The 19,650-nt window shown below is 34.0% G+C and overlaps 1 protein-coding gene across 5 annotated transcripts; it reads left to right on the plus strand.

The window, feature by feature from the left end:
* The first annotated feature begins 352 nt into the window (after positions 1 to 352).
* LOC107502089 (C-type lectin domain family 2 member F-like) lies at positions 353 to 18,685 on the plus strand. 5 transcript variants are annotated; one of them, XR_001594916.2, is made up of 5 exons: positions 353 to 728; positions 2,124 to 2,215; positions 9,319 to 9,411; positions 14,896 to 15,002; positions 16,661 to 18,685. XR_001594916.2 is itself a non-coding variant. In XM_036237540.1 (4 exons), exons 1-4 carry the CDS (start codon positions 9,336 to 9,338, stop codon positions 16,773 to 16,775), a joined length of 489 nt encoding a protein of 162 aa, XP_036093433.1. In that variant the 5' UTR covers positions 8,907 to 9,335; the 3' UTR covers positions 16,776 to 18,685. The 5 variants fall into 5 exon arrangements, 1 of the variants encoding a protein (XP_036093433.1); XR_001594917.2 differs by lacking the exon at positions 9,319 to 9,411; XM_036237540.1 differs by lacking the exons at positions 353 to 728; positions 2,124 to 2,215 and adding an exon at positions 13,926 to 14,116 and having other exon boundaries at positions 8,907 to 9,411.
* The last annotated feature ends 965 nt before the right edge of the window (positions 18,686 to 19,650 follow it).

Raw genomic sequence — 19,650 nt, forward strand, 5'->3', positions numbered from 1 at the left:
GCAATACATGCTGAAGAATCAGAGGAAACATTTTCTTATGAAGCAGTTAATAAAATAAACAGGAGAAAACTTTAACATAGCCATGAGATTCCAGAAAACATCGTATTTATTTAAAAAGTAATTCGTGTGACTGAAGTATTTCTTAAGATTTTACCTGCCTTCCCTCCCACTTAACAGGAACTGATAATACCAAGTTTACGGTCAAGGGAAAAAACATTAAGCCACAACCACCAGCCACATTCATGAGGTTAAGTAGAATGCACAGATAGGCATCAGAGGATAGAAAAGGTAAATCCAGAGTTTTAAAGAGACCGTAGCTTTGTATGTGCATACTAAAGTTAACTTTATTCTTTCATTCCATTAAATTCTCTGAGACTTATATTTCCCCAAACCTGAATATGTTGGGATCAGTTCCATAGCTTTTGTGGTCCCTTTCAGTAACAAAAATAGCCCATTTCAGAAATTATTACGTCCAGCAAAATATAAAAACTCCAAGCTCTTCTATCCAAACTGAAACTTCAGTTTAAAACATCTTCCCTCCTCTGGCCTGGATGATTTCAGACCTGCTAGCATTCAGAGGAGGATGAGATGTACTCTTGGCTTCCTCATTTTCCCTTGGCATCATCGAATCCTCCATTTAACACCTGCTGTTTCTGACCCCACATGAGGAAGAGAAACTGGCAAAAGGCAAACACAGATGTGTGCTGTTGACCTGTGCTGCTGATTTGGTAAGTTTTTCACTTTATCTGACTGCTACTAACTTCCTGTTAGTAGACAGACTTCTCTTTAGCTAGTTTCTCCTCGGCTTTGATCATACTCTAAATCCTCATTATTAGAGTCCTCTTGAATACATTTTTTAAAAATTATAGTAAAATACCCATATTATAAAATTTCTCATCTTAATCATTTTTAAGTGCACGGTTCAGTAGTTTAAGTACTTTCAAGTGTCGCGCATTCAATCTCCAGAACTCTTTTCATGTTATACAACTGAAACTCTATATCACCTAAAACAACTTCGCACTCCCTCTCCCCTCAAACCCTGCCAACCGCCATTCTCCTGTCTGTCTCTATAAATTTGACTGGTCTAGGTACCTCATATAAGCGGAATCATTCAGTATTTGTTTGTTTGTTTGTTTGTTTATGTGACTTATTTTACTTAACATAATGTCCTAAAGTTTCATCCCTGTTATAACGCAGATCAGAATTTTTTTTCTTCATAAGTTTGAAAATATTCCCTTATATGAACATACCACATTTTGTTTCTCCATTTGTCAGTGAATGGATGCTTGGGTTGCTTTTACCTCTTGGCTATTGTGAATAGTGCTATTATGAACATCAGTTTACAAATATTTCTTCAAAACCCTGCTTTCAATTTTTCGAGGGTATATCCTCAGAAATAGATTTGCTAGATCATGTAATAATGCAATGTATAATTTTTTGAGGAAATACCATACTGTTTTTCATAGCAGCTACAGCATTTTGCATTCTCACTAACAATATACAAGGTTCTAATTTATCCACATCGTCAAAACAGTTGTTATTTTCCATATTTTGAAAGTAGCCATCCTAATGACTATCTTAACGGTATCTTACTCATTGTGGTTTTAATTTGCATATCCCTAATGATTACTGATGTCGAGTGTATCTATCTATCTATCTATCTATCTATCTATCTATCTATCTATCTATCTATAATGTATTCATGTATATCATCTTCTCTGGAGAAACATCTGTTCAAGTTCTTTGTTTATTTTTTTAAATCAGGTCATTTGTTTTTTGCTTTTGAGATATAGAGGTTCTATATAGAGAACTTCTGAATTTCAGTCCCTTATCAGATATATGATTTGCAAATATTTTCTCCCATGCTGAAGATTGCCTTTCCACTCTGTAGATTTTGTCATTTGATTAACATTTTTTTTTTCAATTTTAGTGTAGTACAACTTAACTGTTTTTAATTTTGTTGCCTGTGCTTTGGTGTCATATCCAAGAAAACATTGCCAAATCCTGAAACTTTCTCCTTAAATGTTTTATAGTTTTAGTTCCCTCATTTAGGTCTTTGACCTATTTTAAATTAATTTCTGTATTCAGTGTAAGTAAGGTAAGGGTTCACGTTTGTTATTTAGCATGTAGGTATCCAGTTTCTTCAACATCATTAGTTTAGAAGCCTCTCCTGATGAATGATCTCTGCGCTTTTGCAGATCACGTGAACACACAGGTGAGAATTGATTTTTCAACTCTTTATCCTATTCTGTTGTCCTATGAGTCTGACTTAATGCCAGTACCACACTGTTTTGAGTACTGTAGCTTTGTAATAAGTTTCGAAATCAAGACATACGCAACTTCCAACTTTGTTATTCTTTTTCAAAGTTGTTTTAACTATTTAAGATCTCTTAAGTTTCCTTATGAATTTTAGAACAGGTTTTTATATTTCTGCAAAAAAAAAAAAACAGAAAAAACTATCACTTTTGGCATTTTGATAAAGACTATGTGAAATCTATGTTGAATACATTTTATAATCACCCTAAGCCAGTTTCCCAAGGTGGGATGCACATCTGGTTACATATCACAATCCATTCTCCTCTTCTACATTTAAAGTAGAGTCCTATTTTCGGAGTGGGGTGTGTATGTTGTACATATTCTCTTCTGTGAGTTAAAGGCTAATTTTATCTATAATGATTGATTAGATTTAACAATGGATATCAATTTAACTTCAATTACATACAAAAACTCTATACTTTTACTCCTACCCTACCGCTTTGTGTTCTTGTATTCGAAATTTGCTGCTTTTCTATATCGTGTATCCATTTACATAAAGACAGGCACTACACTATCTCATTTCTGTGTGGAATATAAAATTGTCTGACTCATAGAAACAAAATAGAATGGTGCTTGCCAGGGACTGAGGGGAGGAGGAAATGGGGCAGTGTTAGTCAAAAGATACAAAACTTGCAGTTATTCAAGATAAATAAGTTCTGGAGGTCTAATGTATAGTAACGTGACTATAGTTGGCAAAAACATATTTTTTACTTGAAATTTGCTAAGAAGGTAAAACTTAAGTGTTCTCACCACAAAATAAAAAAATAGAATGAAAATAGAATAAAATAAAATAAAATGGTAACTATGTAAGGTGAAGAACATATTATTATTTGGGCATAGTGACTATTTCATAAAGTATACATATATCAAAACATCAAGTTGTACACTTTAGTTTATTAGGGTAATGTTGGTTAATACAATTATATAATTTTCAGGTGTACATTATAATTTGACTCTATATATTCTATTGTGTGATTATCACCCAAAGTCCAGTTTCCTTCAGCTACCATATATTTGATCCCCTTTGCCCACTTCACCCTCCTGCTATTCTCTTATATTTGACCCACTTTACCCTGTTTACCTCTCCCCTCCTCTCCACCTTCTTCCTTCTGGTAACCACTAGTCCATTGTCCAAGTCCCTGAGTCTCTATTTGTCCTGTTTATTTGTTGCTTCTAAGTTTATATCCCACATATAAGTGATATCATGTGATTTTTCTACTTTTTCAATCTGGCTTATTTAGCTTTGAATGATTATCTTGAGGTCCATCCATGTTGTCGCAAATGGCAGTATTTCATCTCTTCTTACGGCTCAGTAATATTCCATTGTAGATATGTGCCACTGCTTCTTTAGCCAATCATCTATCACAGGACACTTTAGTTGCTCCCATGTCCTGGCCACTGTGAATAATGCTGCTATGAACATCGGTGTGCAAATATCTTTTTGGATATGGGTTTTCAAGCCTTTGGGGTAAAGACCCAGTAGAGGGATTGCTGAATGATATGGTAGATCAATTCTTAGTTTTTTGAGGAACCTCCACACTGTTTTCCATAGTGGCTGTACCAATTTTCAGTCCCAACAGCAGTGTATGAGGGTCCCTTTTTCTCTGCGTCCTCTCCAACATTTGTTATTACCTGTCATGTTGATTATAGCTATTCTAACAGATGTGAGATAGTATCTCATTGTAGTTTTGATTTGCATTTCCCTAATAGCTAGCAATGCAGAGCATCTTTTCATATATTTGCTGGTTATTTGTATGTCCTCTAGGGAGAAGTGTCTGTTCAGGTCTTCTGCCCATTTTTTTATTGAATCGCTTGTTTTCATTGTTGTTATTGAGTTGTATGAGTTCTTTGTATATTTTGGATATCAGGCCCTTATCAAAGGCATTATTTGCAAATATATTTTCCCATTGAGATGGTTGTCTCTACCTTGTTGACAGCTTCTTTTGCTGAACAGAAGCTTTTTAGTTTGATGTAGTCTCATTCATTTATTTTTACTTTTACTTCCTTTGCCTATAAGGTCAAATTCATAAAATCCTCTTTAAGTCCAAGGTTCTTGAGTTTAATCTCTATGTTTTCTTCTGTGCATTTTATTGTTTCAGGTCTTATATTCAGGTCCTCAATGGATTTTGAGTTAATTTTGGTGTGTGTTGTTAGACAATAGTCTTGTTTCATTCTTTTGCATGTGGCCTTCCAATTTTCCAAGCACCATTTATTGAAGAGGCTTTCCTTTCTCCACTGTATGTTTTTGGCTTTTCTGTCAAATATTGTTTCCCCATATAAATATGGGTTTACTTCTGGACTCTCAATTCTGTTCCACTGATCTGTGTGTCTGTTTTGTGCCAATACCATGCCATTCCGATTACTGTCGCTTTGTAATATAATTTGAAGTCAGACAGAGTGATGCCTCCAGCCTCGTTCTTTTTTCTCAGGATGGCTTTGACAATTCGGGATCTTTTGTGCTTCCATACAAATCTGATGTTTTTTTTTGTCCTATTCCTTTAAAAAATGCACTTTGATGGGGATTGTATTAAATCTGTATAATGCTTTAGGTAATAAGGTCATTTTAACTATGTTGATTCTTCCAATCCAAGAACATGGAATATCTTTCCATTTCTTTATATCTTCTTCAACTTCTTTTAATAGAGTGTTATAGTTTCCATGATATAGGTCTTTCACATGTTTTGTTAAATTTATTTCTAGGTATTTTATTCTTTTTGTTGTAGTAGCAAAAGGAATTATATTTTCTCCTTGCTCTGCTCATCTAGCTGTTTTTGTAATTTCTGAAATTGTTTATTGACTCGTTTCAGAATTCACTGCGTTTCTTTCAGAAATACCATCCTGAATTCTCTGTCACTTAAGTCACATATTTCTATGTCTGTAAGCTCATTTTCTGGAGGTTTTCCTCTTTCTTTCTGAGATGACTTGTCACCCTGGTTGTTCATGGTGTTTAATGGACTATTTTTCTGCATGGACATTAATGGAAGTGTATTTTGTTGTTTTTCAAGAAAGAAAGAAAGAAAGAAAGAAAGAAAGAAAGAAAGAAAGAAAGAAAGAAAGAAAGAAAGAAAGAAAGAAAGAAAGAAAAAAGAAAGAAAGATAGGTCGGTCTGTCTTTAGACTACTGCAAAGAAGGTGCTTTTCTTTTTGTTTCAAGTAGGTGTTTTCTAAGCTTCTTGGATCCCTGCTTTATACAGAGCCTAACATCTTTTATTTTCTTGTAGATTTTAATCATACTTGCTATTCTCAGTTTCAGTCCCTGTCTGTGTTAGTAACCATTTTGGTAGCATTTATTCAGATTTCCTTGGGGCGCTGTGGTGATTGGTCTCAGAGGATATAAGGGGAGCGGCCCTTTGATTTGGGGGTTGGGAGCTGCAGCTGAGCCTTAGTTTTGCAACTGGGGCTGGTGAAAATCAACTGTTGTTTCTCTGAGGTCCTGTCCTACTTCTCTGCTTTCTGCCGTGATGACTGAGCCCTGCTGCTGGCTGCATAGAAAAATCCCAGCACTTCCAGGCAGGGCTATTCAAGAAAATTGCTGCCCCTTCTCCTCTCCCCCTCCTCCTACAGGAAGCTCCAGAAGCTGTGAGAGGTAGCTTCAGTCTCTGCAGCTTTTGCTCAGATTTCCCTGGGGTTCCATGGTGTTCAGTCTTGGAAGATACGGAGGGAAGAGCCCTTTGGGTTGGAAGTTGGAGGCTGCAGCTCAGCCTTGGTTTTGCAATTGGGGCCGGTTAAAATCAACTGTTGTTTCTCTGCTGTCCCCTCCCTCTTCTCTGTTTTCTGCCCTGATGACTGAGCCCTGCTGCTGGCTTCGTAGAAAAGTCCCAGCACTTCCAGGCAGGGCTGATCAGGGAAGTCACCAAGTCCTTGCCCCTACTCTTGCAAAGAGCTCTGGTGTCTGCAAGAGGCAACTTCTTTATTTGCCCCAGTCCATTGCCTGACACCTGGGGTTCTGACCTGTGGTAGCACTTATGCTCAGATCTCATGCTCAGATGTGCTAGTGTGCAGTTTGGGTGTTTTTTGTTCAGTTTTAGATATTCAGCTTTTTGTTGTTTCAAGGGGAGTGAGCTGAGACATCTCTCACTCCACCATGTTTTCCCAGAATCTAAGTCATACACTTTAAATAGATATACTTTTGTCAATTATATCTCAATCAAGCTGGAGGAAAATTTATGACAGTCAAGTCTTTTCCCCCCATTATCCACTTGACTGACTTTAAATGTTTTCTAGTCTACTCTAATACACACATTTATCCTTTTTACAGCAAACAACCTCAGTATTTCCTTATAAGGAGAAAATACTCCACCAATAGCCTGGCATCACAGCTGAACATTTACCTACATCCATGTTCTACTGCGTTCTTTTCTTTTGTCAACATGAAATTATAAAGATGATTTTGGAAATAAACCAGTTTGGATCTTTGAACACTCAGCATAGTACACACAGTATAGTAACAAGTCTTTAACTTGTCCTAATCATCCAATGGGGTAGACAAAAATAAGCTTAAATACACAACCCACACATGCGCGCGCACGCGTGCACACACACACATTATGGGGTCTCTACCTTCATTACTTCATCTAAAACTAATTACCTCTCAAAGGCCTTATTTTTTAGTACCATCATGTTGGGGATTAGAGTTTTGACATATGAATTTGGGGTACACAAATACTTAGTTCATAACAAGTGTATAATATATGTTTGTATATGTATATATTTTTATATTTACATTTGCAAAAGAATGTGTGTATGTGTGGGGGATAATTGTGCATTGTTTTGTATGGTTCTGACATGCACAAATTTTATTTATCATGATTTAATTAAATAGCACCACCCTCCAACTATGTGTTTCAAATTTTAGTTTTCCAGTATGCTTACATATATTTATATTTATAGTACATTTACTGTAAATAATTATATAAATACAAACTTCACTGCTAGTCTTTCAGCCTACAAATTACTACATATACAACAGATATACATTGTGACCAATGACCAATCACATTACTTCTTTCTAAGTCTGTCACTGATTAATGGACCACTGGTATAAGTTAACACATACAATTAAGTGTAAAGTTCTGCCACCTCTTTGTCTTGAAGTGATAAATGCACATAATACTTTACAAAAATAGATAATCAAAAGAGGGAACTAGTTGACAAGATTAAAATGCAGCAAAGAAACAGAAAATGATAATACTAAAAGTAAAAATCAAATAGAAGGTAAAAGTATCTAGAAAAGAAATAGCTGATCATGATACTTCTACTTTTGGAGAGACTCTAGATAAGCAGCTAGAGGAATTTAGTCAAGGTAAACATCAACAAAAATGAGAAAAATGGTTGTGATAAAAAGGATAGAGATATCTCTTAGAAGTTACATCTCCCCACCCCCCAAAAAATACAACAAAGGAATTTTTGAAGATGTGTCATAATGTTTCAAATACAAAATATCAAATGTTGGAAATCCATTCAAACTTAGAAGTATGAAAGTTTGAGACATCAAACAAGAAGAAAACCTGTTCGAAGTACTCTTGATAAGTTATTTTTTTTTTTACAAAATGAAACAAAGCACTTAAATTCTCAATGATTTTAATGTTTTAAATTAGTGTTTTAAAAATAATGAGTTTTTACTGATTTTTATTCCCTATACATTTTTAAGAGCAAGTAGGAGAGCTTTCAATATTTTGTCAAAAAAACTTAAAAGTCAAATAACAGCCATTGTTTTTCTCTTTAATTGTTAAAATAACTTGGTATGGTTTCGGCATACCAAACATGGTCATTTTTATCACCGTGTTCTTCTGTGAAAAGTGGTGACTGCTTATATATGAAACAAATCTTCATTCGAATACTGAGGAAACATATAAAAATAATGGGCTTGTTTCCCCAAATATTGCTAAACATCTACAGGTAAATTTAGAACTCGGAAATTAAGAACGGAAAAAACTTATTTAAAAAAAATAGGGCTGATGGGCGGAGCCACTTTGTGGTGCTAGAGAATATGCACAGTATAAAGGCCAAAACCCATATGTTGTAGAATTATTTCAGGTTTGAGATTTTAAGGAAACTATATAAAGGCGCCAGCAACGGAGAGTATGGGCCTCTCTATTCTCTGCTTTGAGCAGTTAACAGGTGGGAGGTAAGAAGCCAATCAATCAGAGATTGAATTCTCAGGTCCTCGCCGGCTCCAGCCAATCCCGGGCCACGGAGCCATAGCCACTGGGGCAAAGGGAGCCATACCTGCTGTTGCTTGGTAGCCGTTACTACCCTTAGCCTCTTAAAAACGTCAGAGAAAAAGGCAGTTAATATGCGCAGCCTGTGGGGGCCTAAGTAGTGGGACTGAGCAGAGGAAAACAGATTGCTGAGCTGTTTCCACTTTAGTCTATGACATCACTCTTCCAGGAAACTGGTGCCTTGGTTTCCTACAGCATGTACCAAATATAATTAGCAATTTGCAGTTTATCTCTACAAGTATCCCAGTAGCTGTGAGCACGGAAGAGCTTTTCCCTGAGAGCATAGGAGATGGATAGAGCAAGGATTGAGAATTGGGATGGGTCTGAGGCTGTGGAGCAGAAGGTCAAGATGTCAGGTAAGGGGGTGAAAACAGAAACTAAACCTCCTGTTATTATCCTGGCATTCTTTCTTGATCCCAGCTTGCTCCCTCAGCATTTTGTTTTTTAAATATATATCATCCGTAATCTCACCTTTGAATACAACTGCCCCCACTCCGCTCCTAATCCCTGGCTTGGTAAAAACAGTATTTTACCAAGGAACGAATTTGGTTTTCTATTCTGGAAGCAGGGCAGAAGACTGAGTAACATAGTTCTCAGAAATGGCACCAAAAAGGATCCAAAGCATTTTGAGGCTGCTGCTAAAAACTTAGATCTTTCTCGCCTTCCTAATAATTAATTACTGAGCTGCAAATAGAAGATAGAGAAAAAGATAAACATTACTTGTTCATATTTTGTTGGCTTGTTTTTCTGTAGGAGATAAAAATGACCTGTGTTTTCTCTAGGTATAACAGCAAAGAAAATGGTAGTCATATCAAGTACGCTTTTTGGAAGCATTGCCTTTCTTCTTTGGGCAATGTTAGGATTTCCTAAAAAATGTAAGTGAACAATTTAAGCTAAAATATATATATGATATTATTACTGATTCAGTCTGATAACCAAGGACTAGACTTTTCTTCCCCTACATTAAACATTTGGAACTGAAAGTATTCTTCCAGCCAAAGTGTCTAATTTCTCTTTGAACTTAGTCACTTGCTTTGCTTTCTAGAATGATCATTCTTTCAATAAGCATCTCTTTAACGTCAGACATGTACTAGGTAGTATGATAGCAAAATGACAAAAGTAGATTTATGGCCTCAAAGGAATTCATCTATACCTGAAAAAACAAGCATATAAGCAAACAGTAGCAACACAATAAAATAGTTGCTAAATAGGCGTATGTTCAATTTCAAGCAGAAGATGAGATCATAAATCTGCTTCTGGTAGTTAAGTAAGGCTTTATGAAGAGAAAAGTGTTTGTGCTGAATCTTAAGGTCAAGTAGGCATTTATCAGAGCTTTAGATGAGAAAAAAACGTGAGCATCAGAGAATCACACCAGGTGTCATTATAATATGGTTAAAAAGAAGCTGGTAGAGACTAGCAATTGTATTTCACTTTCCTCATGCATAAATCTCACTCCCATAGGTAATTTTACACTTTTTCCTTTCTCTCTAAACTTTTAATGAGTCCTTCTTTATTTTCATTCTCGAATCTATATCTTTGCTTCCAGTTTTATTTCAGAAGTTATAGCAATTAGAAAACTTTCAAATACTTTTAACACTGCACTTATTTACTTACTTCCATCTCTACCTATATACTCTGTCTAGACTCCTGGTACTGTTGAGGAAGAATTTATGTTCTACACTAAATCTATAGCCTCTCACTTGATTGGTAATATTACTTTAGTAATTTCCCTCTCTTCGACATCATCTATTTCCACGCCCCCCCCCCCCGAGTTATACTACAGAGACAATAATCAAAACGGAAAAAGACATACAGACCAATGAAACAGAATTGAGAACCCAGAAATAAACCCACATATATATGAGCAAAAATTTTTGTCAAAATGGCCAAAAACATACAATGGAGAAAAGAAAGTCTCTTCAAAAAATGGTGCTGAGAAAATTGGAATGCCACAAGCAAAAGAACAAAACTAGACTGTTGTCTATCACCATATACTAAACTTAACTCAAAATGGATCAAAGACCTAAATATAAGGCTTCAAACAATAAATTGCATAGAAGAACATATAGGTACAAAACTAACGGACCCTGAGGATTTTATGAATTTGACCTCAGAGGCAAGGGAATTAAAAGCAAAAATAAATGAATGAGATCACATCAAACTAGAAAGCTTTTGCACAGCATAAGAAACCATCAACAAAACAAAGAGACAAACCTCTTAGTGGGAGATGTTTGCAGACAAACACCTCAAATAACAAGCAGCAGGCTTCATCTGCCTCTCCTATAATCTCTTCTATCCATGGTCTTCCTCATTTTAGGAGCTAGTAATTTTATCTTTCCAATTTTCAAGCCAAAAATCTTATAGTCACGTTGGACCCTTTCCCCCCTCTCATACCCGAAATATAATTACATTCTGCCTGGTCTTTTAAAATAGACCCAGAATCTGAATACTTTTCATCACCTCTACTATTAACCACCCTGTTCCTAGCCAACATCCTTTCCCTTCTGACTGTTCTTCCCAATTCTACCCTTGACCTCCTGGAGCAACATTGTCCAGTAAAAATATAATTTTAGCCACAAATGTCATTAATATTTTAGAACTCATATTAAAAAAGTAAAAAGGAACTAATAAAAATTGTTTTAATTGTATTTTTATTTAATCCAGTAGTCAATATATTATTTCACCATATCACAATATAAAAAATTATTAATGTGATTTTTACATTCATTATTTATACTAAAGGTTTTGATAGTGCATATTTTATACTTACAGGACATTGGATTTTTCTTCTTTTTTTATTAAAAATTATTGGGGTGACATTCAACTAGCCATATTTCAAGTGCTCACTAGCCATATGTGGCATATTGGATAGTGCAGTTCTAAAGTATATTTTTTAGCAATATTTTAAAACAAATAGGATCTGTTCAAAATGTTGCAAATTTTTTTTTTTATTAACTTGAATTAATGCCAAAATCCTGCTGATGGCACACAAAACTCTATTGGATCCAGTCATCCAATTACCTTTGTAATCTCATCTCCCACTACTTGCCCCTGCATTCAAGTCTTCCCCAGTCATACAGGCATCCTCATTATTTTGTGAACAAGTTAGGCACATTCATCTTAATCCTTATATTATCTTTTATCTTTGCTTGGGAAGATCTTCCTCTGCATGTGCCTATGCCTCACTAGCTCACCTACTTTAAGCCTTTAGTACACATCACATTCTCATTGAACCCTATCCTGACTACTGCACTAAAATTTCTGCGAAAAATCTTTCCACCAAGCATCCCAATCCTCTTTATTCAGATATAGCTTATGACAAACTGTGTAATTTACTAGACACTTAAGTCTCACAGAGCAAAGATTTTTGTATGTTACGTACACTGTTGTAGTCCTAAAGCTACTAAAGTGTCTAGCACACAATAAATAAATAAATGAATAAATGTATGAATGAATTAGTGAATAAATAAGAAAACTTGGCTTTCTGGTGACTCAAGTTCTGAAGCAAAGACTTGAGTTTTGTGGTAGCTGTTTGTTTAAACTTGACATTTTAAAATTATTTTGAAGTCGATACTTTTAAATAATTTTTCCATTTAGCTTTTATATCAATCTCACACTGATGAATTTTTGTTCCATTTCAGGATCTTCTCATTCATAAAGTTGACTATGAACCAGTCATTTATTTCATTCAGCTGAGTGTAGGAAGTGTACTTTTAGTAAACCTTGTCTTTCTCAGGGTTATATCTTAAGAAGTAACTTTAACTAGTTGCAATAAGGTGAAGAGTAAAAAGCTAGTAAAATTGAAACATTTTTTCCCTTCCATTGTTTTGTGCTTAAGGACAAAGGAAATCTTTAACTTCTGGGGAAATGTTGTTCTTGAAATACAACCTAGTCTCAGATAGGGAGCCAGCCCTCTGAGGCTATAGAGATAGAGAATTTGCTTATTTACAGTGAGTCATGTCCCAGATGCCATAGTAAATTACAGGAAAAGAAATAGAGAAAATGACAGTATAAAGAAACTGGGAGGGGGAAATGGCCGAAGAAGTGCAATTGAGCTCTTTGAAGTTTGTTTATTTGTTTATTCTTGCTTTCTTAAACTATACATAGATCTGAATTCTTCAATGATAATTTCTTTCGTACTCTATTCTTGATCTTTAATTTTTTTGAATTTAATATTAAACCATTTGAATCGAATATAAAAGTAAAACACAGTTTTTCTTTTATTTATTTTTTATTATTTTGATTTTTTAAATTAGAGTTGACTTCAATATTATTTTATTTTACTTTCAGCATAATGGTTAGACATATAATTTACAAAGTGATCCCCCCAATTACTTTAATACCCATCTGGCACTATACATAGTTATTACAATATCATTGACTATATTTCTTATGCTGTATTTTACATCCTTATGACTGTTTTGTAACTACCAATTTGTACTTAATCCCTTCATCTTTTTTCAACCAGCTTCACACCAATCCCTTTCCCTTCTTGCAATTATCAGTTAGTTCTCTGTATCTATGAGTTGTTGTTGTTTTTGTCGTTGTTTTATTTCTGTTTTGTTTTTGTTTATTTTATTCTTTAGATTCCATATATAAGTGAGATCATATGATATTTGCCTTTCTCTGCTTATTTCACTTAGTATGTCTTCTAGGTCCATTTATGTTATCATAAAGATAAGATTTTATTCTTTTTTTATGATCAAGTGATAATCTATTGTGTATCTATGTCACATCTTTTTTATATAATCACCTATTGATGGCCGCTTAGGTTGCTTTTGTATCTTGGCTATTGTAACTAATGCTGCAGTGAATATAGGAGTGCATATATCTTTTCAAATTAGTGCTTTGAATTTCTTTGAATAAATATGGATCAGGGGTTAATATCTAAACTTTATAAAAAATTCATACAACTCAACACCAAAAACAAAAAAATGACAATCCAATTAAAAAATGGGCAGAGAACTTGAATAGATATTTCTCCAAAGTGGACATACAGATAGCCAATAGACATGAAAAGATGCTCAATGTCACTTATCATAAGAGCAATGCAAATTAAAATTATAATGAGATATCATCTCATACCTGTCAGAATGGCTATCATCAATAAATCAACAAACAATAAGTGTTGGTGAGAATGTTGAGAAAAGGTAAGCCTCATGCGCTATTGTAGGATTGCAGCCACTACAGAAAATAGTATGGATATTCCTCAAAAAATTAAAAATAGAACTACCATATGACCCAGTGATTTCATTTCTGGGTGTTTATGTGAAAAAAATATATATTTTTTTCAATCTGAAATATATGAGAATCGTTTACTTTGAAGGCTAAACTATTTCTTTCTCTTACACTTTGTCCATTTTTTTTTCTATCACTATGTTAATCCTAGCTAAAAATCCAAGGATCTTTAAATTTGAAAAGATGTGCTCTTGGAAGACTACTACATGTCCACAAGGCTGGAACCATATCCATAATAACTGCTTCTTTCAATTTGAACTTGAAAAAACTTGGATAGATGGCCAGGCCAACTGTATGGCCTATCATGGATCTCTGGTCAGATTCGGCTCCCAGAATGAAGTGGTTAGATTTCTCTTTTATAGTATAAATCTCATTTTGTTTATAGGGCTAATGTATGACAGGTATACTTTGAGAGTACGATACATCACTCAACAAAACAATTTTTTCCTTTACGTAGTTTACATCCCAAAGGAAGAGATGAGGAATGAAAAATCATGATAAATATGTAAATTATATAGTATATTAGAAGTCAGTAAATTTTATGCAAAAATATAAGTATTTATAAATTAAGGGATAATATGAGTGTTCCAAGTAGGTAGACTGCAAGGTAGTCTTTTCTCATTGAAGCAATGATACTCGAGCAAAAATGTAAAGTAGATAAGGGATTTTGTCAAGGGAATCTAAAGGGAAAAAATTCTCAGCAAGAGGAAACCACTGGAACAAAGACCTTAAGATAGGTATATGCGTGAAATTTTCTAGGAACAGAAAAGAGGCAACCAATCACTGTGCCTAGAATGAGAGAATGAGTGAAGGGTGTATATCAATAAGATCTTTTAAGCTATTGTAAAGACTGGTTTTTCCTCCAAGTAAAATAGGGAGATATTATAGAATTATGAAAAAAAATGTGACATGATCTTACTTAAGTTTTAAAAGAATCATTATCTTTGCTCTGATGGGTTAGTAGTGGCAAATATAAAAGCACAGTGTCATGTTACAAAGCTATTGCAATAACCCTAACAATAGAATGATGGGCTCCAAGAAGGATCATACCATTGGAGGTAGTGAGAATGAGAAATTCAGAAGAGGTCCATTACTGCACTGCACTTTGTATTTTGTAAAAGGAAATTTTGACCCACTCTCTGGGGCCCTCTACGTACTGGATTGGACTGAGAAAACAAAACGCAAGCAACCACTGGATGTGGGAAAATGGAGATGCATTAAGCAATTGGTAAGCCTTAAAAACACTCATTTGTTTTTAATTGTGTTAAGCATGGTAACGATCATGAGTCTATAATCAGCTACCTCCACAGTTTCCTCCATACCATCCCAGCAAAGACCATGTATTTGTCTGAAGGTCCTCTTTGACCTTCAGACAAATACATGGTCTTTAGTGAGGGTTTGGCATCAACTGCTAATATTGACTTCTATATGGTGAGTTGGACTATATGATGTGTGAGACACAAGTATTCCTTTTATCCTAAACTAAATAAAAGTCTAAATAGTTTGATCCTTGCCTTGTTCCACTGGAGGCTTTGCCTTTTGTTTGGTTGCTGTTGCTTTGGACTTTCATTGACACGGGAGTCTTAGAAAAATATATTTGAGCCTACATTTACCCTACCCACTGATGACCTTAAATGGAAGAGAATATGTGAAAAAGAGAAAGTATTTGCTCCTCTTGGCCTTTATTTAAAATGCTAGAACTTCACTATGTTCCTTAGCTTGAGGAATTGATTATACTCTTAGACTCTTGAAACATTTAAGATGTTCTGTATCTTCAGGAAGGATAACTAAAAAGAAAGGGTACTGAGTTCCCCACAGAGGGTCTAATATCTAGCTGCATTTTATGGAGCACCTGCTATAGATAGACACTCTCCTAGTTCTGTGGCATTCCATGCTAGATATTATATGAGGTATATGACATAAACAGAATAGCAAGATGTTTTATGATATTTACTAGATTATAAAACAACATAAATTTAGAGAAACTTCTGACACCATTGTATTTATATACAATGTGAGGTGAAAATATACATACTGTGATTTGAGAATAATAATATAATCAGTAATGATGTGTTCAACTTTGAAAGTGTAAGAAAAAGTATGATATAAACTTTCTGACTACAAAACTCAATACTTATGGTATTTTCTTGAGAGAAAATATTGGCAGCTTAACACTATATTATGCATAGTTACACTTTAAAAAAATGATGAGGGAGAAGTAAAAGAGCTTGAAGTCACTTAAAGTTGGTGTATTAGTTTGCTATGGTTACTGTAACAAATATCACAGACTGAGTGCCTGAAGGAACAGTTCTGAAGATCAGAAGTCCCAGGTCAAGGCGTCAGTAGGGTTGATTTCTCCTAAGGCTTTTCGCTTTGGCTTGTAGATGGCCATCTTCTTACTCTGTGTCATCACATGATCTTCCCTCTGCACACTCCTGTGTCTAATTTCAGCCTTAAGACAGACCATTTTTTAATGTGTGAAGGATGGTCAATGAAATAACAGTTAAACTCTCTTTATGTATAATCTTAAAGTGGCTACATAAACTGATTTATTCGTTTTCATTCTAAAGTATAAAGAGAAGAATCTAATTTTTCACAGAATGGGCTTACAATGTTTACTACATTATAGAACAGCATAAAGTTCCAGGACGTTCTTTGTTATTAAGGTAGTAAAGGTCTCATGTTCATTTCTTCCCAACACCACAGTCCCAAGATAAAGTTTAAAGCCCGATAGAGTGAGAAAAGCAGTTTATTTCACTCCCTGTGTTTCTTCCACATTGCACATTTTGAAATATAGTCAATGAAATTTACACTACGTATATTTTAAGCTATGCTTAGTTATTTTTCATGAAGCTCATTAAATAATTAATCTCTGTTTTCTTCCAGGTTCACTATTGAAGGAAATGGAAATTGTGCCTTCATTTTTAAGATGGGCATAAGTAGTGCCAATTGTGATGAGAAAAGAAAATATATATGTAGCAGAAAGGGACTTTGTCCTTAGATAGTTTCCCTGTACAAATAATTAAAAATGTTTTAAAAGTCTTTTTATGTATTATAAATTAACACAGATACCTTTTCTTTCCCATTTAGCATAAGTAATAAGTCGACTGATGAGATTTTAAGTGATTTTTTATCATTATTTAAATACATATATAAGAAGCCAAAAACTAAACTGAGATTTTAATCTTTCTAGAATAGAAATACCGTGGAGACAGGGACTTCTGTCTGTTCTGTTCATAGATATCTCTCACATATGCAGAACACTATCCAGCACATATCAGTTATTCTATGAATGTAAAAGAACCAAGAGATGAATGTATGTATATATGTTTTTACAACTTATGCTAGACCACCTAAGCTGGTTCTTCTGAGCCAATGAGTGTAATAATGTCATAATTGATAAGTCAGCATGCTTTAGAATGGAGAGTAAAAGGAAAGGAGGAAAAGATACCTCTACTTATCTGAAATTCAATTAGATCTTCTAAAGGAGATAGAAGAAACGTGAGGTGAGCGATGATGTTCTGCTCAGGCTTGAGTGGTGTGTATCTCATTAGAATTCGCAAAGAAGGCCCATGGAAGAAATATTAAGAGGTTAATTAGGTTTTTCTACTTTGCTTCACCATCAAAGACCAAATCCCTGAAATTGTCCAGGGATGCCAATGACCAGGTGGGTAATGTGCCTTATTCCAAGGGGTAGAATTGGGAACCCCATGTTTATGTGCATTTATGTCATGTCCTCCAAAATCAACTTTATCAGTAATAAAGCCGACTTTTCCTTCACTTGTTTTCTTAGCTTTAAACCATGACAGGAAAGAGAAGAATAGAAGTTGTTGGACCCTGCAAAATCTCAACATGACAAGAGGTTTTCCACAAAAATCTCTTCAGAAATTCTTTCTCCAAACTCAACACTTTTACATTTCAAAAGTTGAAGACAGGAACGAGTTCTCATTCATTTCTTTTAAAAATCTATACAAGGTTTTCTGGAATCTCAATTTGAAACTTTACATCTTTTGAAATTTGGTGTGCAGTATAGATATTAATTTTCACATCTGTTATAAATATATGCACCTATGAAGATGCATTTATTCAAATATAGAAACAAATATTCATATATTCAAAAACATATAAGTGACAATCATATATACTGAAAATACTTGGAAACACGTATGTTTATATGCATATGCTATATATCCAGATACACATTCTACACATATATTCACATATATTTATACAAATGTAAAGTTTTACATATAAATATAGGCATATAAATTATACCTGAAAATATATGCCAAAAAAATGTGGAATGGCTATAATACTACCAAAGTAGATTTCTAAAGAAAGCACATTACTCTGGATAAAGAGGTGAGCTTCATAATAAATGGGTCAATTCAATTGAGAATAAACCATCCTAATTATGTGTACACATGAAACAAAAACTTAAAGAAAGACATAGAAAACAATTATATTTAGGTATTTTACTCCCTTTTCTCAATAATGATACAATAATTTGTAGAACAGGAATACCGAACAATAGTATCAACCAACTTTGATACTTATAGAACATTTTACCTAACACCAGCAGAGTTCATTTTTTTTTTCAAGTTTATACAAAAATTTTAAGACCATATCTTGGCCACAAAAGAATACTAAATGAATTTCAAAAAATTTTTTAAAGTACTTCTCTGATAATAACAGAATGACCTGGCAATCAACAACCATACAGTATCTGGAAAATCTGTATAAAGAATATAAAATACAGACGGGAACAGAGCAATTAACATGAAGGGGAAAAGCTACAGATTAATCTAAGCATCTACATTTAAAAAGTAGAAAAATAAAAAGCTGAACCTAATGTGAGAAAGAATGAAGAATGAAAGAAATGCAAAAACATCAATGAAATAGAAAAGAGAAAATAGAGGAAATAGGATGTAAATAATGTTAGGTTCTTTGAAAAAGATTAATAAAACAGATTAACATCTAGCCAGTTTGATCAGCAAACTAGAAATAGATGAGCAAACTAGGAACTTTCTCAAGCTGATCTACAAAAAACTACATCTAGTATATTTTATGGTGGAAGACATTTTCCTCCTAAGATTGGGAACATTATAAGAATAAGCAGGCTTTCTCTATTCAACATTTATGGTAAGTTCTGGCCAGTGAAACAAGGCAAGAGAAAGAAACCAAAGAAATACTAATTAGAAGAGAAATAAAACACTGTGGGGAAAATCTAAAGAATTCTACAAAATAGATGATAGAACTGCTGAGTGAATAGTTTGATAAAGTTTCAAAGTACATGGTCAATATATGAGTCAATTTTATTTTTATTAACAGATTGGAAATTGAAATTAAATACATATTTTCACTGATATAAAAAATATAAGATATAGCACCATATGTGTACAACTTGTACACTAAAAACTATAAAACATTGCTGAGTAAAAAAGGGGGTCTACATAAACGGAGGAAAAACAATGCTCATACATGAAGACCAAATGCCATTTAAACATCAATTTCCTCAAATTTATAGATTCATTGTAAACTGAGTAAAAATCTTAGCAGGTTATTTTTTTGGAAATTGAAGATTTAAAATTTTTTCAAAATATGAAAATGACATAGAAGAGTAAAAATTTCTTAAAGAGTACCATATAGTTGGAGGATTTAAAATATCTAATTTCAAGATTTAACATAAAGCTACAGCAGTCAGGATCATATAGCATTGATGTAAGTATAGAAAACAAAATAAAATCAAGAACTCAGACATAGGCCCTTGAATTTTCAACAAAAGTGAAAAGGTAATTCAAAAAGAACAGTCAACAAATGGTCCTGGTGTTGCATATTCATATTTTAAAAATTTAACCCCAATATTTACCTCATAC

Source organism: Rousettus aegyptiacus, unplaced genomic scaffold (genome assembly GCF_014176215.1).
Source record: "Rousettus aegyptiacus isolate mRouAeg1 unplaced genomic scaffold, mRouAeg1.p scaffold_m13_p_2, whole genome shotgun sequence".
NCBI classification, from domain to species: Eukaryota; Metazoa; Chordata; class Mammalia; order Chiroptera; family Pteropodidae; genus Rousettus; species Rousettus aegyptiacus.

Bases quoted from the DNA above. Each gene is read 5' to 3' on its own strand.
- LOC107502089 (XM_036237540.1), top strand. From the start codon at position 9,336: ATGGTAGTCATATCAAGTACGCTTTTTGGAAGCATTGCCTTTCTTCTT. The intron at 9,412-13,925 runs GTAAGTGAACAA...TGTTAATCCTAG, and splicing joins GTTAGGATTTCCTAAAAAAT to CTAAAAATCCAAGGATCTTT. The intron at 14,117-14,895 runs GTTAGATTTCTC...ATTTTGTAAAAG, and splicing joins TCGGCTCCCAGAATGAAGTG to GAAATTTTGACCCACTCTCT.